This window comes from Chanodichthys erythropterus, chromosome 14, assembly GCF_024489055.1.
Source record: "Chanodichthys erythropterus isolate Z2021 chromosome 14, ASM2448905v1, whole genome shotgun sequence".
In the NCBI taxonomy this organism is placed as follows: Eukaryota; Metazoa; Chordata; class Actinopteri; order Cypriniformes; family Xenocyprididae; genus Chanodichthys; species Chanodichthys erythropterus.
The window spans coordinates 20,942,389-20,968,537 of NC_090234.1; the positions used below are offsets into that span (position 1 = coordinate 20,942,389).

Here is a 26,149-nt window from a genome sequence, read left to right on the forward strand (position 1 = left end):
GTGCCCTCAGGGGGCCGTCCTGCCAACCCTGCCACCCAGCGTGCGTCAGGGCGCAGCGGTCTCCACCGATCCTCCGAGGGGGATCGGTCAGCGCTCGATTCGTTTGTCTGCCGGTGCGCCGCGCCAGATGAACGAGCCAAGTGCTCAAAAAACACCAGAGACCAGTCTCGAGAGACTGGTTCCCTTAGTAGAATATATGGAAGAATGGAAACGTCTCCCGAACATTTCAAAATGGGTGCTGCTCATGATACAACAGGGTTACAGAATTCAGTTCGGTTCTCGACCGCCCAAGTTCAATGGGGTTCTCCACACAGTGGTAGCCCCAGAGCAGTCTCTGGTGATGGAACAAGAAGTTACGACGCTTTTGCAAAAAGGAGCTATAGAGAGGGTTCCTCCTCCCAGCAAAATGTCAGGCTTTTACAGCCGCTACTTCATTGTTCCAAAGAAGGATGGAGGGTTGCGTCCGATCATAGATTTACGTGTGTTAAATCGATCTGTAAAAAAGTTGAAGTTCAAAATGCTCACACTCAAACAGATTATCCCACAGATCAGGTCCGAGGACTGGTTTGTGGCAATAGATCTGAAAGACGCCTATTTCCATGTATCCATCCATCCTTCTCACAGGAAGTTCCTCAGGTTCGCTTTCAGGGGCGAAGCTTACCAATACAGGGTCCTTCCTTTCGGCCTATCTCTATCACCCCGCACGTTCACGAAGTGCGTGGATGCAGCGCTGGCTCCGCTGAGACTCCAGGGCATCCGCGTACTGAACTATATCGATGATTGGTTGATACTAGCTCAAACAGAGCGACTAGCAGTTCAACATCGAGATGTTGTTCTGTCACACATAAAGAAGCTTGGGTTGAGACTCAATGCCAAAAAGAGTGTGCTGGTCCCGAGTCAGGTTGCGAATTATCTAGGTGTAATCTGGGATTCCACCACGATGCAGGCGCAATTGACTCCTGCTCGTGTGAATGCCATTCTCGGGGCCGTGAATGGGGTGAAGTTAGGCCAGTCACTCACTGTAAAACAGTTTCAGAGACTGCTGGGTCTGATGGCAGCTGCGTCCAACGTTATTACTATTGGCCTTCTGCACATGAGACCCTTACAGTGGTGGCTCAGGACCAAGGGGCTTTCCCCGAGGGGAAATCCTTTTCGCATGATCAAAGTCACGCGGCGATGCCTTCGTGCTCTGGTCATGTGGAAAAAGCCTTGGTTCCTGTCCCAAGGACCCGTGATGGGAACTCCTCGTCGTCGCGTAATGCTAACGACAGATGCTTCCCTCACGGGCTGGGGGGCGATCATGAGTGGTCGCTCAGCTCAGGGTCTCTGGGAGGACCACCAGCTCTCCTGGCACATAAATCGGCTGGAGATGATGGCGGTGTTTCTAGCTCTAAAACACTTCCTCCCAGACCTGAGGGGAAACCATGTGTTGGTCCGCACGGACAACACTACGGTGGTCTCATATATCAACCACCAGGGGGGCTTGCGGTCTCGCCTGCTATGCAATTTGGTCAGCCGCATCCTCCTGTGGGCCCAGGGAAAACTCCTTTCACTGAAAGCGGCATATATTCCCGGGCGGTTGAATGTGGGAGCAGACGCCCTGTCGAGGCAGGGCGCGAGGCCGGGGGAATGGAAACTCCACACCGAGGTGGTGGAGTTGATATGGAAAGTCTACGGACGAGCTCAAGTCGATCTATTTGCCACAGAGGAGTCAACTCAGTGCCCTCTGTGGTACTCTCTGGAGCACCCAGCACCCCTAGGGCTGGATGCTATGCTACAGACGTGGCCGAAGCTACGTCTGTACGCATTCCCCCCAGTCTCGTTGCTCCCGGGAGTTCTGGACAAGGTTCGCCAGGAAAGGGCCGACATAATACTGGTGGCTCCTTACTGGCCGACAAGAATATGGTTTGCGGACCTAATATCTCTCCTTCACGGCTCTCCAATGGAGCTTCCTCTCAGACAGGACCTCCTGTCTCAAGCAGGCGTGGAAGCTATGGGCCTGGGCTCTGAGGGGGCAAGGCTCATAGAATCTGGTCTCCCAACCGAGGTTGTGGAGACCATCCTTCAATCCAGAGCTCCCTCCACGAGGAAGCTGTATATGTACAAGTGGAAACTGTTCGCCACATGGTGTGGCCAGCGTAATATGGACCCCGTCCACTCTCCTATTAGCTGTGTGCTACAATTCCTTCAGGAAAAATTTTCAGAAGGCTTAACCCCTTCAACATTGAAGGTATATATTGCAGCCATCTCGGCTTATCATAACCCTGTAGGGGGCTCCTCGGTGGGTCGAGACCCCCTAGTCATACGCTTCCTCCGTGGTGCACTGAGGTTGAGGCCTGCGGTGCGCACAAAAACTCCGACCTGGGACTTATCTATTGTGCTCCAAGGGTTAGCTGAGGCTCCCTTCGAACCAATAGAAGAAGTGTCAGATACATTTCTAACACTAAAAACAGTCTTTCTGTTGGCAATTTCTTCCTTGAAAAGGATTGGTGATTTGCAAGCACTGTCAGTTGCTCCATCATGCTTAGAATTTGCGCCTGGTATGATCAAGGCTTTCTTACATACTAGACCGGGCTACGTGCCAAAGGTCCCCACTAGAGTCCCAGGTCCCATTGTACTGGAGGCTTTCTGTCCTCCACCATTTGAAAATCAGGATCAGGAAAAACGTAATCTGCTTTGCCCTGTGAGGGCGCTGGATGCCTACACCCACAGAGCTGCCCTGTGGAGAAAAACAGATCAATTATTTGTATGTTACAGGTCCCCTAGAAGAGGGGGCCCAGCATCCAAGCAGAGGATGAGCAAGTGGGTGGTCGAGGCCATCTCACTTGCATATAAAGCAGTGGGACAGCCATGTCCCTTAGCCGTTAGAGCTCATTCTACAAGAGGTATGGCCGCTTCTAAAGCTCTTCTGTCAGGAGTGTCTCTGGACGACATATGTGGTGCAGCTGGATGGTCATCCCAGCACACTTTCATCAGATTTTATAATCTTAATATAAGTTCTACTCCAGGTTCCTTGGTCTTGCAAGATAGCAGCCAGGCACTTGAAGATACGGCGTAGTTGGGACAGCGTTCCCATCACGTCATTGACGTAGCGTCGATAGTTCCCACGAAAGGGAACGTCTCGGGTTACGAGTGTAACCCCTGTTCCCTGAGTAAGGGAACGAGACGCTACGTCGCGTTGCCGTACCTCCTTCATACCTGGAGCGCTTTGCTTCAGACATATTCCAGAAGCTGGCGTTCTCTGTTTCTGGGTATGCTTTATAGTTTCCTGGTCCGTGACGTCACCCGCCTCTGACGTCACATCTTCTCATTGGTTGGATACAGAGGTGCTTCACGAACACAAAATGCAGAGGGTTCCCATCACGTCATTGACGTAGCGTCTCGTTCCCTTACTCAGGGAACAGGGGTTACACTCGTAACCCGAGACGTTTTTTAACATTGCAATCTTGCATACCAAATCAACATATTAGAATGATTTCTGAAGGATCATGTGACACTGAAGACTGGCGTAATGATGCTGAAAATTCAGCTTTGCATCACAGGAATTAATTACATTTTAAAATAGATTAAAATAGAAAACAGTTATTTAATAGTTGTTTTTACTGTTTTTACTAAATAAATGCAACCTTGGTGAGCATAACAGACTTCTTTCAAAAACATTAAAAGAAAAAAAAAACTTAGCCAAACCTTTGAAAGGTAGTGTACTATATAATGGCTTCTTATCTTTAACAACACAAAAATACTTCTAATGACTTTTTTTGTTGACATCAAATCAAACTTTACAAAATGATGCAGAAAATTCATCTATTAAACTAGTATAAGTTAATAAAATTATATAGTTGCCAACATGAACAGGTTTTGCAACACTTGCAACTTGAACAAAAATGTTAATAATTGTGGTAATAATTTTTCTTATTGTTGCCTAAAAAGTTCACAGTAGTATTAATACTTTTTTATTATTATTATTTACTTGTTTACAATATTTTTACTTTGTTGGGTCACCACTTGGCATCCAAACCTAAAAAAAAATCTAAAATACTAAAGTCAAAACCTAAAGCAAAACCAGTTGAGAACAATTGAATTACAGTACTGTCTGAGACGAGGATGTTAAAGGTACAATGTGTACATTTTAGGAGGATCTATTGACAGAAATGCAATATAACATACATAAGTATGTTTTCAGTGGTGCATAAAGACCTTACATAATGAACCGTTATGTTTTTATTACCTTAGAACGAGCCATTTCTATCTCATACACTGCGGGTCCCCTCACATGTTAAGTCACTATTTTGCACCGCCATGTTTCTACAGTTGCCCTAAACTGACAAACTGTTCTACAGAGCACGTTTGCTTGACTGGCTACTCAGATGATGACATTTTTGTCCTGTGTTGGCCACCGTAGCTTCTCTATATTGCAATTCGCAACCTCAGCGCTAGATGCAGCTAAAATTTACACGCTACCTTTAATACACATGTGATTCAAAATTACTAATGCTAATAACACAAATACAATGAAATTTCATTATATGACATGTAAGATGTTTTTGTATTTTCTTTTAAGTTTGAGCCTGTGCTATTTGCCTGTACTATTATTTAAATGCAAAATAAAGAAATTGCATTATATAAAAAAAAAAACATTCATACAATTCGCTGTTTATCTATGACAGTCATCACAGCCAATTATTCCCCCCAAAGGAATCGTATGAGTTGTTGCATGTGACGGATATTTGTGCAGGGCTGTGAAAGGGCACGGGAATCAGAGGAAGTAAAAGCTTGGCATTTTCTAATGGCCTGTGCTACAACCCACCTTCCAAGACACTTCAGAGCAGCTTTCTCTCTGACAGCAAGCCATGTTCTCCAGCATCTGCATGACTTCATTATGATTAGCTTCATAAAGCTTAACATCTGTTTGTGCCCAAGGCAAACTGTGAGCCAATATTGGCTTCATCCTCATGTTTAGCTAATACACATCATCTGCAACTAACAGAAAAATCCACAACAGTGTAATGAGGGTTTAAGATTCCTTGACAAAACAAAGGGGTGGAGTAAGTGTGTGAAGGAGCGAACTGCACCTGAGGGCTTTTGGGCTGTTATGTGAAAATCAGGTGGCAGGTTACAGCTGGGAATGTCTGGTGCAAAGACAGCTGTTACCCTTTTGGCTTTCTAGGACATGGTCTTGTTGCAGATTTTGTTGCAGTTGCAAGAAAGTATGTGTTGCATTTAGGAGCAGTGTTATTATTGTTAACTAAAACTGAACTATTAAAAAAAAAAATTCATTAATTACAACAAAGCTCAAATAATATAAATATCAGATAAGCTATAAACATAAAAGAATAAAGCTTAAATGTATAAGAAAACCTGAAACGCATAAAAAAAAAAAAATTAAAAGTGCCCTAGAACCAGTTTTTACAAGATGTAATATAAGTCTAAGGTGTCCCCTGAAAGTGTCTGTGAAGTTTCAGCTCAAAATACCCCATAGATTTTTTAATTATTTTTTTTTTAACTGCCTATTTTGGGGCATCATTAACTATGCACCGATTCAGCGCGTGGCCCCTTTAAATCGTGCGCTCCCTGCCCCCCAGAGCTCATGACTATAATACAGTGCATTTACAAAGTTCACACAGCTAATATAACCCTCAAATGGATCTTTACAAGATGTTTGTCATTCATGCTGCATGCATGCATCGGTTCATGTGAGTATAGTATTTATTTGGATGTTTACATTTGATTCTGAATGAGTTTGAGGCTATGCTCCATGGCTAACAGGCTAATGCTACACTGTTGGAGAGATTTACAAAGAATGAAGTTGTGTTTATGCATTATACAGACTGCAAAAAATAAACGGCTCTCTTGTCTCTGTGAATACCGTAAGAAACGATGGTAACTTTAACCACATTTAACAGTACATTAGCAACATGCTAACAAAACATTTAGAAAGACAATTCACAAATATCACTAAAAATATCATGTTATCATGGATCATGTCAGTTATTATTGCTCCATCTGCCATTTTTCGCTATTGTTCTTGCTTGCTTACCTAGTCTGATGATTCAGCTGTGCACAGATCCAGACTTTAATACTGGCTGCCCTTGTCTAATGCCTTGAACATGGGCTGGCATATGCAAATATTGGGGGCGTACATATTAATGTTTTTCGGAGGTCTTTTAAACAAATGAGATTTACATAAGAAGGAGGAAGCAATGGAGTTTGAAACTCGATGTATGTCTTTTCCATGTACTGAACTCTTGTTATTCAACTATGCCAAGGTAAATTCAATTTTTGATTCTAGGGCACCTTTAACTGAGGCCTTAGCAACTAACTGAAATAAAATAAGTTGAAGTACTTAAGAAACGGAAATATTTTAATAAAAAAAAATAAATACTAATTACTAAAAACTACTAAATATGGAAGAAGAAAAAGCTACTAAATCAAAAATATAAAAAAAGTTAATTCAAAATATGAATAATTATATATATATATATATATATATATATATATATATATATATATATATATATATATATATATATATATATATATATATATATATATATATATATATAATAATATAGTTAAACTTTTCTTAAAACTCTTTATGCACCGCATAAAGAAAATTAGGGATTTTTTTTTTTTCTTGGAATATAGAGCATGAGTCATATGGCTACTTTTAAGGCACTATGGTGTTTTTTGTCCTTTTTGAAGCTTGATAGTTGTGGTCACTATTATCTGCCAATTGATCTGTGTGAAATTCTTTCCTTTGGTTTTCCATGTAAAAATAGCAGCAAATGGGTTTGGAATAACATTAGGTTAAGTAAATAATGACATTTTCTAGGATTTCAATTCAATATATTTTAACGAGTGTTTATCTTGAGTGCACAGTTGCAGTGTTCACATTTTCATCTCTAATGGAAATGAGATTAATACAACTTGTGTGTGAGGAATATATTCATCAAGAGATGTGCCACTGGGTCTGTGCCGAGCATGTATTTGAGCGATAAGTCTAATCGCCGCAGATCACAATGTGGGAGTTCTGAGTGAGCCTGGGTTATTCTGAGAAAAGGAAAAGGTAATTGTGAATGCTTAGAAGGAACTTGGACAGCAAGTAAACATACTTTGGTCACTGAAGGATGTTTACAAGCTTCAACTGCATTGAAAACAATAGCACCAATAAGCTGTAAGAAAAGATTTCTAACAAATCTATACACAAGTACACAGTGTTTAAATCACTTTAATATATACAATACCCTTCAAAATTTGGGTCAGTAAGATTTTTTTTTTTTTTTTTGCTTTTATTTGATTAAAAAAAAATGCTCACAAAACATTTCTTATTAATATCAATGTTAAACACTGTTTAATATTTTTGTGAAAACTTATACTTTAACAGTATTCTTTGATGAATAGAAAGGTCAAAAGAACAGCATTTATTTGAAATAGAAATCTTTTGTAACATTACAAGTCTTTACTGTCACTTTTGATCAGTTTAATGCATGCTTACTGAATACAGCTGAATAAGGAATTTCTTTAAAAAGAAAAAGAAAAAAAATCTTACTTGAACTGTCTTCAAGTTTAGAATTGAAGTGTATATTGTCTTTGTTGTAGGATAAATAATAGTGTATAATTAATAATAGTAAATAATAGTGGAGTTGAATTGAATACAGTTCTTTGCCACTATTGGTTTTTCATATAAGACTTCACACATGATCAATAAATGTATGATACATGGTTTGCTCTGCTGAATTAAGTAACATGTCAAAGTCTTATATATTACCCAATGAGGTACTAAGGGAGATTGCCTGAGCAACAAAGTGACCTTTTTGTCTATCAATTGCAGCAGTAATAAGGTAACGCACGGCATAGTTTGTAACGCTCAGTCATTTATTAGACTGCATGTTTGCAGGAAATGGTATCAATTTCGCTTATGACTAATGACTCCAACAAGTGTCATTTAAGGAAGCATTGTTGGATTTCCGTTTGGAAGTGTAAGAATGGAGATGATAGGTCATTACTCAGAGGAGTGGCCGTGCACTTAGCCCTTGATTATTTCCTGCTCATTCTGAATTGCTCTCCACTTGATGTGGCATATGCAAATTTCAGAAGGGGGAACTATTTAACTTGTGCAATGACCACAACCCAAATGTATTTAGATCAGAGCAAAAGTGAAGTGTTCGATATACTTTAAGTGAAAATCAAGTGGCAATCTTCCGGTCTCTCTCTTGAATGCAACATCATCGACTGAAAATTACAATCAAAAGCTGCACAATGTGGCAACGTATATTATATTCCGAGTTGTGTTGCGGTAAAAAATAGCCATAGAGTAATGCAAGTAGCTGACAGAGTGCAACCATTTGACGTCATCGCAACGCAAACAAACTGACGCCGCCCATTGTCCAAATCGGTCCAAATATGTTATGGATTTTTTAAATAACGTAAATCTTTCATGGGTTTTCTACTACATATTTCAGTAAGAGACATAATTTATGTTATATTAAGCCATACAAGTCTTAACACCAGGGGTTCCCTTTAAGGGAGTGGCCACCTAGCAACTTTTATGCTACCAGTAGCAGTAGCATTAGTAATTAAGTTAACTTAATCACGTCGAGCTAGGCAGGCGTGGTTTCAGCAACCAGGCACCTCAACTCCACCCATGTCCCCTCTCTTTGACCATTTTCGGTTATCTGGGATAATGGTGAGATGATGCCAAGATGGCGATGGCCGGCTCCGCCCACTTTGGGCTTCAAAAATGCTCTTCAGAAACCTACAGGTGACCAAGGGTAGTAAAACTCTGAAAACTTTATGAAGATTAGAGATTAACTATTCATGTTGACAACTTCATAAAAAGAAGCTCGACTGAACTTTCTACACCTTATCTCGTCCCCTGATTACTTAGTTGATATATCTGTTTCAAACTCAAGCAGTTAAAATGACCATAAGACACATCCATTTTCCTCCCATGTGGTTGTACTCAAAAGGCTGCATCAGCAAGGGAAAAAATGGCAGATATCAAAAGAAGATAAAATAGTGGAGATATCAGTAGAGGACAGATATCAGTGTGACCAGCCCACAGAATAGCTCACAAAGGCTCTAACCTGCATGTTTATTCCCTTGAATGGAAAAGTAAACACCATTATTTCAGCTAGAGCCAATGACGCAGCTAAAGGCAGTGGTCCTTGGGATCTGCTAGTGCAGTTTCATGATATGCTGCATTGTGAGTAACATTACGACCATTTCACCATCTGTTTCTAATTTGTAATACCCCCTTTTGCTTTCCCCATGCTGCTGCAAGACTGTGACCCAATATGAGTAAAGCAAGTCCAAACAGACCTGAAGACATGCCATACCTTCCATGTGAGCAGTCAAGGGACATTATTTAGTAATATCAGGGATCTTTTCTCCATATTAGCTACTCTTTTTTCGCAATAGATAAGTGTATTGTGAGAGCCTGTTCTTCTAAACCGTTCTTCACCACTGAGTTTTAAAGAAACGACACAATCTAAGTTAAAGTGTGTGCATGCTTGACCTGACAAACCTTCTACGTAGGGCTCAGTAATGAATTTTTAAGCTGTATTCACAATGGTTTTGCTGGAGATATAATTAAGCAACATTGTAAAACATATAATTGTTATAGTTATATTGTACTAGCCTAACTTCTTGATCAATGCTACAAGAACTGAAATGACCATCAGAGGCAATAGGCAAATATATTGAATGTGTATTCTGTGCGTATGTCTGTATGTTTATGCGTGGCGGGTGTGGGTTTATAACAACAGGCTAGAAAAGAAGACAAGTACTTCTGTTTGTGTCAATAACAGCATAAGAGCCCTTAGAACTTTGCACAGTGTTTTATTGACGTTACCTTCCTTGCAGATCGATAGTGGGTCATTGGAAATGCCAAAGAAGATGACAGCTAGCAACTGGACGATTTGTCTGTTTCTGATGGGATCTGTCACTGAGGTGAAAGATTATTTGCCACATCATTTTTATAAACATCTGTAAGATTTCTGTAGCTTTAAAATATAAAGTGCTGCAATGATTATGCAATTTGTAGGCTAACCTGGAAGTGCTATAAGCAATAACCTGGTTCCCTCAACAAAAATGCAATTGGATTTTTCCAGTAGCTTTTATATTATTGCAGAAAATAAGCTCTGTGAACAACAAAAGTTGTTTTGTAGAAGTAAAAAGCTAAACGTAGGCTATAAACGAACTACCCCACCGTCACATGATTTTCACATCACCTCCATTAAGCTTCTTAAAAAAAGTCTGAAAGTCTGAGTTAAAAAGTTTGCAAGAGTGTGATTATAAACACAATGAGGATGTAAAAGCAGACTAGCAAGTACATTTGTTTATCTGTTCACCGTGTTCAACCTCTGTAGTCCCATTTAGACACTTGTTAGCAAGCAAAAGCTTTTAAAAGATCATCTGAGGGTATTACTAATGTGTTTTATGTCGTAGAATGAAACATGAATATATCTTGAGCTTGTGTTAACCACAAATTTATTTCAGGCATTTAAAAAACCCATTCAAAAATCCCATTGACTTGACAATGGAACGGGAGTGATAAAACACTAACTAATTTCTGGGTTTTGGCCTACAAAAATACCCTGCAGCTCTCTATTACTCTATAGGGTATTGTCTTTGATGGGAAATTGCCTCTTAATGGCACATTATGTGTAACTGAAGGAGCTAAATACAATAACAGATCAGGACAGATTAGATTAGGTATTTAGCATGTTTCAACTACAGTTGTTTTACAGTCTAGGGCAGGGGAAACCAATACAATCTATACATGGTAGAAAAAACAAAAAACATGAAACTCTTTAGTGCATTAGTTGAAGTAACAATTGCATAAGGCAGTATTTTACATGTACCTGTCTCCTACATGTAATAAAAGAAGACATTTAGACATTTCTTAATGTGCCTGCTGTATGTAGTTCATTGTTCTAGCCAGTCCTGAGGTGAACGAAAGCCAACAACAACATCCTCAAAATGTGTACCATGACATCGGTGTTACCAGAAACAAGATTGTGACTGCACAGTTTGAGTGCTATCAGAAGATCATGAAGGACAACAATCAAGACAGAAGAGGTAAATATTGTACATATTAGAGTTTGGACAAGATGTATTATCCTTCATCCTGACAAACATGATGTGTGTAATTTTTTTCAATGTTAAAACACTTTACAAAAATTCATTCTGCAATTATGTTTGGTGAAGAAATGACACTTAGCAGCTTCAAGCCAGTCCAATTCAGCCATTAGAGTTCAAAAGTACCGACTTCGTTACCACGTTGGTACTGAAATTTAAAAAATGTGACGCTGTTGAGCGGATTCGTAAACACCTCTGATTGGCCATTGTGTTCACGGCTCATCAGATATGTCTGTGATTGGTTTCATCAGTGACGCTCTTCATCGAGCACTTACACATACACATGGGAGCGTTTGAAAGCAGGCATCTATTGCAGACCAGTCCGCTGATAGACGCCTGCTTTCAAACACTTTCAATTTCAAACACTTCCATGTGCTTTCAAACACTCCTGTGCGTTGATCATTGTAGCCAATCACAGGCATATCCGACGAACGCATCAACAAAATGGCCAATCAGAGGTGTATACAAATTCGCTCAACAGAGCTCAAAGCATCACATTCTTAAAATTTCAGTACCTGATTGGTTCTGATGTTGGTACTTTTGACTACTCTACTAGCCATATACCTATAACCTTTTTGTATTTGCATTTTACAGCAAATACTGTAGCACAAATGTGTCATGCTAAATGTGCAATATATAATAATAGTAATAATTCAATAAGATTTTCAGTAAGCCCCTCATATATATTGCAAACTGTGACATTAATCATTGTCATCTTGTCTAATTAGTACAGCAGGAACACACAAAGCCTCAGGTGACTCATATTCATTGTTAGGCAGAGTGCATTTGGCCCCATTGGGTGGCAAGACAGCTGTGAAATATTAGCTCTGCTCCAAAACCTAGTGGGCTGCATACTTGGCATCCTAAACAAGACACAACAATGACGGATTTGGAACACTCTCCATAGGCTGCAGCACACAAATAGAGCATGGGGGACTAGCTTTTGGAACAGGCGGATAGAACTAAGAATAGTGATAATGAAAATAACAGGAACTTACGGTTTCCCAGTCTCCATAGGAACTAATAAATGTTTTGGTCTTTTTCCATATTCAGCTGGTCCGATGTGCAACAGGACCTGGGATGGATGGTTGTGTTGGGATGATACAGATGTTGGCGTCACCTCCGAGCAACACTGTCCTGACTATTTCCAGGACTTTGACCCTACAGGTGAATGTGAGAGATCAGTATAAGGTTCCTTCAACCTGTATAAGGTTCAGTCTGAGCACTTTGTTTACTCACCTGCCTAATACAATTACATCATCTTAGATTTATCTCAGTTCTTCTGCTCCATTACCCCTCACTGTCAAGTCATGCTAAAATGATATTAAGATAAGCCAGTATTATCAAGATATGAAGTTGGTGCATGGTGAAAAGCTTCACTTTACAAATGAATAAAGCTTTCCACTGTGTCTGGTCTCCATATATTGCTAATACTAATGCTTCTCTCGGTAACATATTTTCTACATATCTACTTCTACTTCTCCAGAAATGGTCACCAAAATATGTACAGAAAGTGGGCAGTGGTTTTTGCATCCTGAGAGTAACCGCACATGGACAAATTTCACCAGATGTAATTTGCACACTACTGAAGGACGAAGGGTATGAGCATAAACACTACAAACACTTGAGATGAATATAAACACACATTTGAATGAGCTTGTGCTATAAACACTTCGTGACTCTATTGTTTGTGTGATTGCAGACTGCAATGAACTTGTTCTACTTGGCGTTAATAGGTCATGGGCTCTCTTTAACGTCTTTGTTCATCTCACTAGGCATATTCTTTCATTTCAAGTAAGTGCAAATGTCTCTCTCACTATTATATTTATGTTAATAATGCGTATCACAGTTATTTAATCTTTTTTGTGCTTATAGGAGTTTGAGCTGCCAGAGAATTACCCTGCACAAAAACCTTTTCTTTTCCTTTGTGTTAAACTCCGTTATCACTATCATTTGGTTAACAGCAGTGGCAAACAACCAGGAATTGGTTCAGCAAAACCCAGTAAGTGTGTATTGAGATTAACTTAGTCAACCAAAAATATTGTTATTTTTTTACTCACCCTCATGTCACCCCAAACCTGTATGCTTTAAATTTTTTACTGTGAAACTCAAAATGGCTTATGGGGTTACGGAACAAAAGGGTGAATAAATGAAGGCAGTATTATCCTTTGATCATTTAAAAGCATTATAGTATGTCATCAATCTGCTGTGCTAATTGTCCTTAAATGTTTCTGCTGCTTTTATTCAGATCAGCTGCAAAGTATCGCAATTTATCCATCTATACATCTTTGGATGCAACTACTTCTGGATGCTTTGTGAAGGGATTTACTTGCACACACTCATTGTTGTGGCAGTGTTTGCTGAAAAACAGCATTTAATGTGGTACTACCTTCTTGGATGGGGTGAGTTTTCGGATAGATCAAAGCATTTATTAATAGCATTGATTGAATATTGTATTTTAATCCTTTTTTTTTTTTTTTAAACAACAGGTTTCCCACTTATACCTGCCACAATACATGCTGTAGCCAGAAGTTATTACTACAATGATAAGTGAGTATACTTGCTTTGTAGCTTTCAGGCAAATAATTTTTTCATGCACTGGTCAATTGTGCGACTTTGTTTTTTCATAACGCGTTGTTTCAGTCTAGTGGGGGAAAAAAATCAAAATACACCTTTAACTATTTATTTTATTGCACCTTATCTATTTGTGTCTGTAGATTGCAATTACAATACATATCTTTAAAGGCTGTTTTTTCATGCACTGAGCCAGAAATCTCCACTTCAGTAGCACTTACATTCACCAAACTTTACAGTTTTATTACTACGTATATTCTGTAGATTTTTACATAGGGGTTTGTTCATATATCTATGGAAGCTTGTTTCTACGGAGCCCCGGGCATGACATGCATGAAAAAAATAGTAGGCTAAATCGTGCACACGATTTACTAATACGTTCCCTCGATTTACTAAAACATGCGCACATTTAGTAAATCGAGGGAACAAATTAATAAATCGTGTGCACAATTTAATTTTTTTTCTTGCATGTCATGTGCGGGGCTCCATATGTTTCCGCCACAAAATAATAAAAAAGGTAATTGCAACTTTTTATCTCACAATTCTGACTTTATTTCTCACAATTGCATGTTATAAAGCTTGAACTGCGAGACATACAGTAAATTCGCAATTCTGAGAAAAAAAGTAAATTTTTTATCTTTTATTCAGGGCAGAAACAAGCTTCTATATATAAAATTTGCCTGATTTTACACAATAATGTTTTTATTCCTAAAAACAAGGTGATTTTTTTTTTTCAGGCTGTTAACAGTGATAAAAAAAAGATAAAGAAAAAAAGAAAAAGAAAAAAATGGCTTTATCCAATGTTAAGGACCTTTATGCAAATTAGTGCATATTTAATTAGATAATGCCTCATTTGCGTGACATTGTATTTCAGAAAACTAATACAAAAATATTTGCAATTCTTAATGTAATCAATCATCTGGGAAAGTATAGTGCATGAACTTGATTAAATTTGTAGTTATAATTGCTAATGTAGGATATAATGTAGGATAGTGTGACTACAGCTTTTGCTATTTTATTTGTACTTTCATAAATTACACAATAAAAGCTTATCTTTTTTATTAAGATGCTTACCTAAATCCGCTTGAATTAAAGTAATTATGGTACAAAGTAATACTCCTGTTTAAGGGATCCATATCAAACGTTTGGCTAATCCTTGCCTTCCTAATCCACAGTTGTTGGATCAGCTCAAATACTTCTCTGCTATACATTATTCATGGGCCTATCTGTGCAGCGCTGCTGGTAAGACATCTGGAAGTTTTTGTCCTTTTCGTTTCCAAAACACATTCTTTTTGTGCAGCATTAATTATAATCTTTGTGTATTGTTTGTGCAAATTGCATCCAGAAGTTTGTATTCACCGATCTGAATTCATTTTCGAGTAGCCTAGCACAATGTTTATATGGATCGGTACATCAAAAAGAACACCAGCGTGCTAAAGCGGTTTGAAGTTACCTACATGAACTCTCTTCTGACATCTGCCAGCCAGCTGAGATCCTTTGTCTTGGCTTTGCATTTGCCACTCATCTTGCCTGTCCTTACAGGTGAACTTGTTCTTTCTGCTGAACATCGTACGAGTCCTCATCACCAAACTGAAAGTAACACACCATGCAGAGTCTAGTCTGTATATGAAAGCTGTCCGTGCCACCCTCATTCTGGTTCCACTCCTGGGCATCCAGTACGTTCTCCTCCCATATAAACCTGCAGGGCGCGTTTCTGCTGAAATCTACGACTACATCATACATATCTTAATGCATTATCAGGTAAAAAGCTGTCAAATAGTTATCACCAATCTTACATGTTTCATGGTGTAAATTCTCTCAATTCACCCACTTATAAATTATTTCTTAATGGCTATGGAAATATATTTACTCACCAGCCAGTGTGTCTAGTGGTTTTCCAAAGTTACTAGCCACTAAGCATTTTCACCAGTCGATACCATGGGGAATTTAGTACTGAGAGGTGGCTGTATGTGCACACACTTTAGGTGTGAGCACAAAATCTGCAGGAATGAGTAAAATGATGCATCCTATGCAGAAATTCAAGCCCTGTGACACCAACAATATTCATCCGAAGTAAATGAAATGAGTGAATGAGGGGAGGTGGGTTTGTGTGTCAACTCGCTGTCGGAGAGATGAGAAAGCGTTGATGGTATTGTGTACCTATTCTGTGGAAAATTAGTTTTAGAAGCATTTTAGATATTTCAGTATTAAAAAAATTGATATTTTTGATAACATTACATTGCACTTAGTTTATTATTTCAGATGCTTTTTTAAAAGACTACAACTGAAAAATTTATATATTATATATAAAATTCTACTCGCCAAAGTGGCTAGTTGGAGTGACTGCATTACACGCCACTGCTGAAATCCACCCGCAATTTCCGGGTGTTAATATCAAGCAGTGTATACACTACTGTTCAAAAGTTTGGGGTCAGTAAGATTTTGTGCTATTTTTAAAAGAAGTCTCTTACGCTTACCAAAGGTGCATTTATTTGATCAAAAATATTGTGAAATATTATTACAATTTGAAATTGTTGTTACTCCTGAACTTTACAGTGTGTACGCGACCTTATATCAGTGAGGGTCAGACTATCATTCTCAATTTTATTCAAAACAAATATTATTTTGCAGTTCCTGACTTTAATAATTTGCCTATGCCATATTTTACTTGGATTTTGCACTTGTGGAGTGTTCAGTTTTGACCATGGGTACATTATTATTATTATTATTATAAGACTGTTTTCCCATTCTCTTTGTCCCTTTGACTGGCAGAAGCTCAGCAGCCTGTAATTAAGTTTACTTTGCCATTAGTTACTTAAAAATCTTAAAGCAAATCACAACAGAAGCTCTGTAGATACTAGCCAGAGGGGAAAACTTGTCTCTTTAGATATTCTGCTTTTAATCATTAATCCTCATATTGTTCTTAAACCATATGCTGTTATTTATTTATGTGATAAACAAAAGATTTCCACACTGGTCTTTTCCATTAAACAACACTGAAAGTCCTGTAAAAGTACAGGCAAAAGTCATTATTCACAGATAATCTTGATTTCCATTCAAGAAATAACACAAGCAAAAGTAAATAATGGCAACCTTTTTGGAGGTGAACTATTCATTTAAAATAAAAGTTAGAATAATGACATCAGGCCACTTGCCTCTTAAAAGTCTGACTCATGAACATTTATTTTGAAATTGGTAGGTGAACAACAGCAAGAAAATAATAATTTGTCTGCTGTGAAGAAAACAGCAAAGTGAGAAGCCTTGGACAGCTGGTACTGCTAGACCTAGCTGAATCGGCACAATGAATAATGCAACAAAACAGGCTTGTCATCCCAGATGCCTCTTTCGTGCACATCAAGAGTACTCTCTACCAAAATGTGTCAAAACACCAGGGAGAACAGTACTCAACACTAGCCGAGCAATGATTAGTGAAGAGGTTGTGATATGAGAGATTATAGTTTAGCAATGCAAGTTTGCAGTTTATGCTGATTTACTGCTGACATGCATTTCTGATTTTATGTTTAAGGGACTGTTGGTGGCCACAATCTTCTGCTTTTTCAACGGAGAGGTAAGAGTTTACCCCACTAAAATGAAAATTTTCCTGTTTATCTGCAAGGAATTACAGATTGTGCAACATCCTTTTCCTTGAAAGCAAAGCTCAGATATGGAGATTCTGTATTGGCTGTTTAATTCTAAATCCTAAAAACATTGGCAGAAATCCACATGTACCAATGTGAGAAGCCTGAGTCAGAGGGAACCTGTCCAAATCATTTTGTTTTTTCATTGAGTTGTTTTAGAGGCAGTGTGGTAATGCAGAAGCTATTATGGATAACATTTCCAGTCTGGCAGTTAATAAAACCTGTATGCTTAAATGGATAGCTGGTGCTATGATGATATATGTGTCAGTGTGCTTTATAGTTTTCAAAATGTATGACGAATATCCATATCAAAAATAAAGGTTCCAAAAGGGCATAAATGGCATAGAAGAACCATTTATGGTTCTCCAAAGAACTCTTAAAGGGGCTATATGTAGAATTCAGAAACCCTTGTTATTAGCGACACCAGTGGCCGTTAAGTGAACTGCAGCAAGACATACAAGACACTGAATGTGATTCAATGCCATGATATAATCACTTAGCGATATACTTGTAATGTACATCTTGATGCCACCCCTGCTGCTGGAAGAGAATATGTAAATACATACTGCGTGCTTTCCTCTTAAAAACAAAATAAACACAACAAAAATGACAGTGGTGAGAAAACAGCAGTTAAGAAAGCATCTTATCATAGCGATGTGGATATGTTTTTACCAGCTCTGCAATTCACCACCATCATGTTGACAGATGAGGTCATTGAAATTACACTTTTGTTCACAGTTTTGATAGTTTTATTATGAAGTAGCCAATATTTGAGACTATATAGATCTGGCTATGTGAGACTATAGTTTGAATAAATCTCTTTTCTTTGCATGACACATGGACATTAGAGCACAGAATAGCCCTTTCAGCATTATTGTGAATTTTCATTTCATGTGTCACAAAACAAAACAAAAGGCTCTTGGGAGTGTGCGGCAATGTCACATCCTTTGGATTTTCCCGGCAAAAATGTCCTGAGTCCTTAACATAAAAATTAGTCTACAGGCTCTCATAGACAACCTAGGAAGTCAGGGAAGGTCTCTAAAATCATTAAAGTTTTGTTACAAGCAGTTCACACATTATCAAAAAAAAAGTGATTAATACATGAAAATTCGAACATTTTCTTAGTGTTTTAATAATCTGAATAACCTTTTTCCACCATAAAATTGAAATGAAAGATTCCATGAATGTTAAAGTCCCCCTGAAATCAAAAGATTTTTTTTCCCCCAGAAAACAGTTTTTTTAGCTTTTAGTATTAATATGTTAGCCTTAAGGTTATGAATAAGCTGGTGTGTTCCAAATCAATGACAAAATTCGCATTTAGAAGATATAAGCATTCAAAACTTACAGTCTCTCACTTCCACTAAAATGGATCATGGATCTTCATGACATCAGCGCCAACTTCAGCTTCTTATAAAATCTTCTGTCCAATCAAATGCTCTGTAGAATCTGAAGTCCCGCCCCCTCATACACTATAAACAGACGCTGAAGCTGCAGTCACTTGTTCACACATTTACTAATTTCTATATGTTGAATGGCACATAGTACACTATATAAAGGATAGGGAACAATTCAGACAGTGTAAATATGATTTCCATTGACGCGTATGAAGTCCGGTTTCTCGTTAGTGTCACGTGAACCGCCACAGCGTGAGCACAGTCTGCTCTGGTCCAGAGACACGAGAGTACAGAGCTATATTTTTAAAGCAATATGGAGGAGAAACGGTAAGAGATTATGAGGAAAATTGGGTTTTACGAGCTCAACGGCTCTGGCCGAGCTATGATCTTAGGAAAATTGGATATTTTGAAAAAAGGGGAGGAGCTTCTAGATATATCACGCCCTGTCTTCCTGTTTCTTTGGAAATTACTTGAATAAAGCTGCGCTTTCCAAGGAAATTCAGTCGGCCTTAAAAGGTTCTTCATGAAACCATCAGTGCTAACAAAGAACCTTAATTTTTAAGAGTGTATATATCAATTTCATAATATATGTTTATGAAATATCAATTTCATAATATATGTTTTACTGTTTTGAGTTTTGTTGCATGGTACTGTGCTATTTAAGAACTGATGCCAGACTTATAATTAGTTAAACTTATAAATCAATTTAGATGAATTACTTTCATTTGTACAATATAGTAATTATTTTAATTAGGATATCCAAAAATATACATTATTACATGGTAATTTAATCATGCTGACAATCGTGCTGTTTTAGCGAATTTCAGAGTATCTGTGACTACAAATATTATATTTTATTATTATTTGCTAAATTTCTAAATAATAAACTTTTATATGACAAATGTTTTATATGACAATTTCCATTACAAAAAATTAAATTGCGATATATAAAATTACAGTGAAATTTTATGTTTTTGGTCATGACACACCCCCCCCAAAATGGTGACATGAGTTTAGAGATTTTGGGACAGATTTGCTAACAGCTTGCAGCAGTGCAACTCTCTTTAGGCATTAAAAACTACCGTCAGGATTTACTAAAGACGTGCAGTGAAAAATGAGCACTGAAAGCGTGTGGACAGTTATTTTTATGACTGACCTTATTGCATATTCTTTTCTAGGATCCTGTTCAGATGCAAAATTTATGGGAGGAGAGTATTTAAATGAATTATGCAAGGTGATTTACTAAGGTTTGCGTTATTCAATATACTGGTATTTGTGCCATTATTTACTGCCCAAAAAGCATGTCTTAGACCAGATGCTAATTTGCGCTGCTCTTGTTAGATTGCGCTGGTCATTATGGAAATGATCCGGCTGCGTCTGTGTTCTTTCATTTGTGCGTCATCAGTAGATCACTCCCATAGGCTTTTTTTTGGAATTGTTCTCTAATTTGCCCTGTTTAGTAAATCTGTCCAAATCATAAATCTTATTTTATAAAACTAGTTAAATGTGAATTGTTAAATGCTCAAAAAGTAGATCATGTTTTATTAATTCTGCATGATAAGTGATGTATGTTCACTGAGATCATCTGTCCATACCTTCCCCAGGTCCAAGCGGTTTTAAGGCGGTACTGGAATCAGTACCGCATCCAGTTTGGAAGCACCATCGCGCAGTCCGATGCTATGAGGTCTGCCTCGTACACGGCATCCTCCATCACAGAGGTCCAGGGCTGTTACAGCATCGATGGCCACACAGAACACTTGAATGGCAAAAACTGCAATGACATTGACAACATCTTAAAACCAGAGAATCCCTTTGCCTGATGCCACGGAACGTGGCAGTTTATATATAAACTGTTGGTTACAGCAACAGCTGTCACATGGCTGACTTGGACCTTTCTACCCATAATTCACCACTCATACTCTCTGAAGGGTGGAGAAAAGGTATTTCTCCTAGAATTTACACTGAAAAACATTTTGCTACCTTCATTCAATGTTCAATGGACAAATACAAGCATTATTTGCCATGTCTTTGTACTTCACAGTGTTTTAGTTTGCTCGACTGCTGTCTGCAGTGGAATTAAATGTAAATATTCAGCTCTTATATGTAATGCACTTCTTTGTCTTATAGGATTGTCCCTGTGATAAAAAAAGATAAATCTAATCCAAATGATGACCACACTGAGAAATGTATATTTTTAAACAAAAACTATATACATGTTGGAAAAAAAATTGAAGAGTTCACAAAAGCCAGTGCCGCTTTTTCTTTTATAAGGCTGTGTGACCACCAATGCGTTTTAGCCAGCTGAAAATGCTAGATGCTCTGCTGAAAATGCCTATCTGTGAGTGCTTAAGAGTGCTTCGGCACTGCAGTTTTTTTTTTTTTTTCAGTTGAGACACTTTGTTGCTATGATACGGAATACCCTCGGCACTGTTACTTGTAATTGATTTCGCAGATAATTTGTTACAGACTAAAAATGTTGACAATGTAGAGTACCTGCTATGTATGCTCGGAGACCAGCAATATTAGGCCCTGTTTACACTAGTGCATTTTTGTTCGGCGTTTTAAAATGAAAACGATCCTCGTCTACACTGGCATTTCCACAGCATTTCAGAAACGATCTCCGTCTATACTACATGACCGTTCATGCACACTGGGCATACGCCTACATGTGTAAACAGTTGCCTCTTGCACATGTAGGCAGCTGCAGTATTAAAAAAATGCAGAGTTTAACTACACAGTGGCTGCTAAAAATGACAACAGACCCAGCAAAGATTGCAGTTCAGTCTCCATGTTACTGTTTACATGGTCATCAAGGATATGCAGAGCGAACAGCCACGCCATCGTTTTCGAAAGTCTCCGTTTTTGAGGTTCGAAATTGCTGGCGTAGTGTAAACGACAGGTGTAACCGTAGCAAACAAAAACACACTAGTGTAAACGGGGCCTTAATTTCTTATTCATTTTGTTCCGTTCTCTGCTTGTTGATGATGTTTTACAGCAAGAATGTTGTGAAAGTTGGTCGGTGTTGTATTTGTCCTGCCCTTCCTCCACTCTGATTGGATGGCTGACTAAAAAGTGAAAGTGATGAGCGCAGCGTTTCACTCAAAGTTTTACTCGACCGTAAAAACGTTGAGCGCTCAAAGCTTGAACGTGAAAAAGTCGCTCAGCCTCGTTATGTTCCTGTGTTCCCATTGAAAACAATTGGAAAAGTACGCTAGCAGCTGGATAAAATGCTTTGGTGGACACACAGCCTAATAATGATTTGGCAACTATTTTAACGTAAATCTGAAACCGTATCATAGCCAGCTGTTGTCTTTGTTTATTTGGACAAGAAGTAAATTGAAACTTCAGGAAGAAATCAATAAGATTTAGTACTTTTAGTATGCACAATTTTGGTCTCTAATTGCCATTTAAGTATATCCTTTATTTGACAACACAAATCACAAATATTGTGAGTTCTTTGTAAAGTAATTCCAAAACACCTGCTTTAGGGACTCCTGAAAATGACACTGGAGATTGGACCATAATTTATGTAAGAACTCAAAAATATGCTTATCACTTTAAAATATACAGTATTTCTCAATATAATCTAATTTATATTCTTATTTTTTCACAATTAAATGTATACTACCCATGCCACATTTTCAGTGTTTTTTGACTTCATATTTCTTAACATGCTTGTAGTGTTCAGTCATGTGACTTATGAAATAAGGTACAATAATCTGCTACCTAGAATCTGCTACTCATATTTCCTATAATACGCTTGGAGTGTTTGAGATATCGCTCTCTTGTGTCAAAGTGCAGGGATTCAGAAGCAACTAAATAAAAAAAAGGTTCTTGATATTTGACCCTTTGGCTTCTAAAGACACTTTAAATTCTACATTTCACTAAATTCAATAACATTCCATGATTTGAGTAATGTGCCCAGTGTTTATTTCCTTTGATGTCACAGCTTTACTCACTCCGTTCTTCTCTGAAAATCAGCAAGTGTTCATAATGCTTAAAGGAATAGTTCACCCAAAAATGAAAACTGGCATTATTTGCTCACCTTCATGTCATTCCAAACCCATGTGCAGTTAGCTATTTCTGTTGGAAAAAAGGAAAACTTCTGATGAATCTTACTCCACTCTTTCTACTCATGCACATATATATATATATATATATATATATATATATATATGCTTTCTGAACTCGTACAATATTTACATTTCGATCTCTTCACTTCACATGACAAACAGACTGAAATCTGAAGTCATTATTCACTGAGCCTGTTATGAATGAGCCAACTGAAGGTTCATAAATCAGTGGAAAAAAGACTCCCCGATCTGGTCACATTATTTTTGGGTGAACTACTCATTTTTAATTCCTGCTTTTGTCCATATTAGACCATGCAAACAGAATTGTTGACACAGGTAATGCTACAAACGTGCGTGAATGTGCTTGTATTAAATATGTAAATATTATATTGTTAGCTGTAATCACATCTGAATATTTCATAGGGGTGTGCATAATATTGCTTTGCATTACACTCTAAACAAGAAACATTTCTCTATCTGGGCTCAGAGCAAATCAGTATTAATACTGCAAATCACAGCATGTAAATAAAATGCCAAATATCCACTGTATCATCTCATTAAGTTCCGCAGACTCAACACAACATTTCATTTTCATGAATGTGTGCCAATTACTGTCGCTCATGATGTTTTGTTATGTTGTTTGTGATCATTTGTGTTTCAGTTAAAAAAATACTCACTGCAGGACGGTTTCATAGGTTTCATAGTATGTTGCAAATATACATTTGCTTGTTGTTTTTCTTCCTGGTATTTAAGGTTGTACTTTTTATGAAAGTTAATTTTGCTTTCTATGTTGGTATCAGAATAGTTGTATTGTGTCTATGCTGCACCTAAACTCAACCACTACAAATGTTCTTTTCTGTATGAATGTAATATGTCTTTTGTTCTCTTGAGGTGTATTCGTGTAACATTTATTTCATAAAATGTGGGCAGTGTTGCAATCATGTGTATTGTATTATTCTGTAATTATAGATTATTATTTCAAGTGTCTTGTTTGAATGCTAATGTGCATTTCATTAAAAGCACTGGGGTGGGGAATAGATGTTGGTCAAAATACAAAAGTACCTCAAAGGTTCCATTATTCACACTGAACTGGATTGAAATTAATTTACTCAAATTCCAAGGGCAATCTCTAATGAAGTCCTCTCACAAAGTCATGTTCGTCATCAAACGTGTCCTTCAACTGCCTTCAGTCGAGTGCACTGCTTTGTTAGTTAGAGGAATTTTAACAACTAGACTCCTGGCTAAAAATGGCTAAATATTTAGTGGTCTTTTAACGGCCTTAATCATTTTAATCACAAATCACTGTTCAGGGAATAGTTCAAGTAAGAGTCAGTGTAAATCCAGTTAATGTTAATGGTTTCAAACAGTTCATGTCTCCTAGTTCATTTGAGTTCATTGTGAGAACATATTCACTAAAGGGTTCTGAAGAAGACCAAACATGAGGCTAATGGACTTGTTCTCAAGCCACTTTGCAGTTTGGGAAGGAGCATTGGATTGTTGAAAAATAACATCTGATCCCTCCTTTTCAATTGTGGGAAGCAAGACATTCCGCAATATTCCCCAATACCGGCAGCTAAAAGGCTCCCCCCACATTCTTCCTTTACTGTGGTAGAAATGCATTTATATTTCTCAGCAGATTTTCAAAGACATCGCTCTGGAGCATCACCGTGCAACTCGTGTTTCATAGTGATTCATCACTCCACAGTCACACACAACTTCCCATATTCTGCCACGATCTTCATTCTGTCTTTGATGTTTCTGTTTCTGAGACCGCAATGGCTTTTTAAGTACAGTATTTGCTTAAATTTTGCTAATTTCCTGACCAATAATTTGTGGTTTAGACGAGTAAAAGCTTAGTGTTTAGCCATCTTGGGCTTGGCCCTTTTTTGGGGGGCTCAGGAGTGCATAATGCTATGTTTCAATCCATCCATCAAGAATAATAATAATAATAATAATAATAATATTTTTGTATTTTTATAGCGCCATTACTTTACAAAAAATAAAATATTGTTATTAGCTAAAGTGTTAATTAGTAAATATTATACAATAAAATATCTATAGGCATCTTTGCAGCTAAGTTAAAGGATTTGTTCACTTTCAAATGAAAATTACCCCAAGCTTTACTCACCCTCAAGTCATCCTATGTGTATAAGACTTTCTTCTTTTTGATGAACACTCTGAGTTATATTAATAAATATCCTGGAGTATCCGAGCTATGTGTTACCAAACGTGTGAAATATGAGCTGAAGAATGTGTCTCCATCCATCATAAACATACTACACATGGCGCCGGAGGGTTAGTAAAGGCCTTCTGAAGCGAAGCGATGCATTTGTGTAAAAAAACCCAAAAACATCTAGCTTCCGCCAGACTGCCTTCCAAATTCTTCAAAAAGCTTATGTTGTACATCCTACGCCTTCCCTATACGGAACTGACGTGATGCCAGTTAAAGTTTTTGAAGAATACGGAAGGCTTTCTGGCAAAAGCTAGACGTTTTACTTCGTAACTTGTTAAATATGGATTTTTTTTTTTTTTTTTTTTTTTTTTACACAAACGCATCGCTTCGCTTCAGAAGGCCTTTATTAACCCTCCGGAGCCGTGTGGAGTATGTTTATGATGGATGGAGACACTTTCTTCAGCTCATACTCATTTGGTTACGCATACTGCCATTATAAAGCTCGGATGTGTCAGGATATTTATTAATATTTTTACGGTTGTGTTCATCAGAAAGTGAACTAATCTAAGGCTGCTCTGTGCCAGCTCAAAAATCAGTTTAAGGATACAATACTCCATAAAATATGCCTGTTCTGACCCACCCCATGCCTTAGTGTCATTTACAATTGCTGTACCTCTGAGCAGCATTAAACAGTCTGTGTAGACTAAATGCCTCTACAGAAGCTCTCCTTTGCCACATTTGCAGTGTAAAGTTGACATGACTATACAGGGTGCAGTTTGTGAGAAAACAGAGGGGGGGATATTTTGAAAATTTAGATTTCCCTAGTGTACATATGTGCATTTTTAAGACATTTTAAGGCCAACAAATTGGATAACAATAGCTTTAAAACCATGTCAACAAATCCTACCGGGGATAAAAATAATTCAGCAGAGGCAGGGGATACATAGACCAGAAGGGGGGAAATCCCCCCCCCCCCATCCCCCTCTACAAATCTCACAGGGACGTGCACAGGGGGGTTGCTCAGGTTGCCCGGGCAACTGCCCATATGCCCTTCTCGACTCACGTTGCCCTTCCGAGGTGGAAAAATATAAGTAAAATAATCGTACAATGGATGCAGAATTTCACGTAGGCCTCGATAAAATAAATAAATAAATA

At 38.0% G+C, this 26,149-nt stretch overlaps 2 protein-coding genes across 3 annotated transcripts in view; one reads left to right on the forward strand and one right to left on the reverse strand.

Annotated features, from left to right (window-relative positions):
• calcrla (calcitonin receptor-like a) overlaps positions 1-23,793 on the forward strand; it is a 32,835-nt gene extending 9,042 nt beyond the window's left edge. Inside the window, exons 2-13 of the mRNA XM_067409335.1 lie at positions 9,865-9,951; positions 10,929-11,082; positions 12,196-12,309; positions 12,629-12,741; positions 12,845-12,936; positions 13,018-13,144; positions 13,391-13,544; positions 13,632-13,692; positions 14,892-14,958; positions 15,259-15,477; positions 17,243-17,284; positions 20,353-23,793. Coding sequence (XP_067265436.1) covers positions 9,886-9,951; positions 10,929-11,082; positions 12,196-12,309; positions 12,629-12,741; positions 12,845-12,936; positions 13,018-13,144; positions 13,391-13,544; positions 13,632-13,692; positions 14,892-14,958; positions 15,259-15,477; positions 17,243-17,284; positions 20,353-20,568 — 1,425 coding nt within the window. The 5' untranslated portion in view covers positions 9,865-9,885 and the 3' untranslated portion in view covers positions 20,569-23,793. The remainder of the gene's footprint in view (positions 1-9,864; positions 9,952-10,928; positions 11,083-12,195; positions 12,310-12,628; positions 12,742-12,844; positions 12,937-13,017; positions 13,145-13,390; positions 13,545-13,631; positions 13,693-14,891; positions 14,959-15,258; positions 15,478-17,242; positions 17,285-20,352) is intronic.
• The window catches only part of si:dkey-10c21.1 (uncharacterized), a 70,999-nt gene continuing 64,838 nt past the window's right edge, over positions 19,989-26,149 (reverse strand). For both annotated transcript variants that reach the window (XM_067409351.1, XM_067409349.1), the window contains exon 7: positions 19,989-20,519. The gene's annotated coding sequence lies outside the window, so the exon portion shown is untranslated. The remainder of the gene's footprint in view (positions 20,520-26,149) is intronic.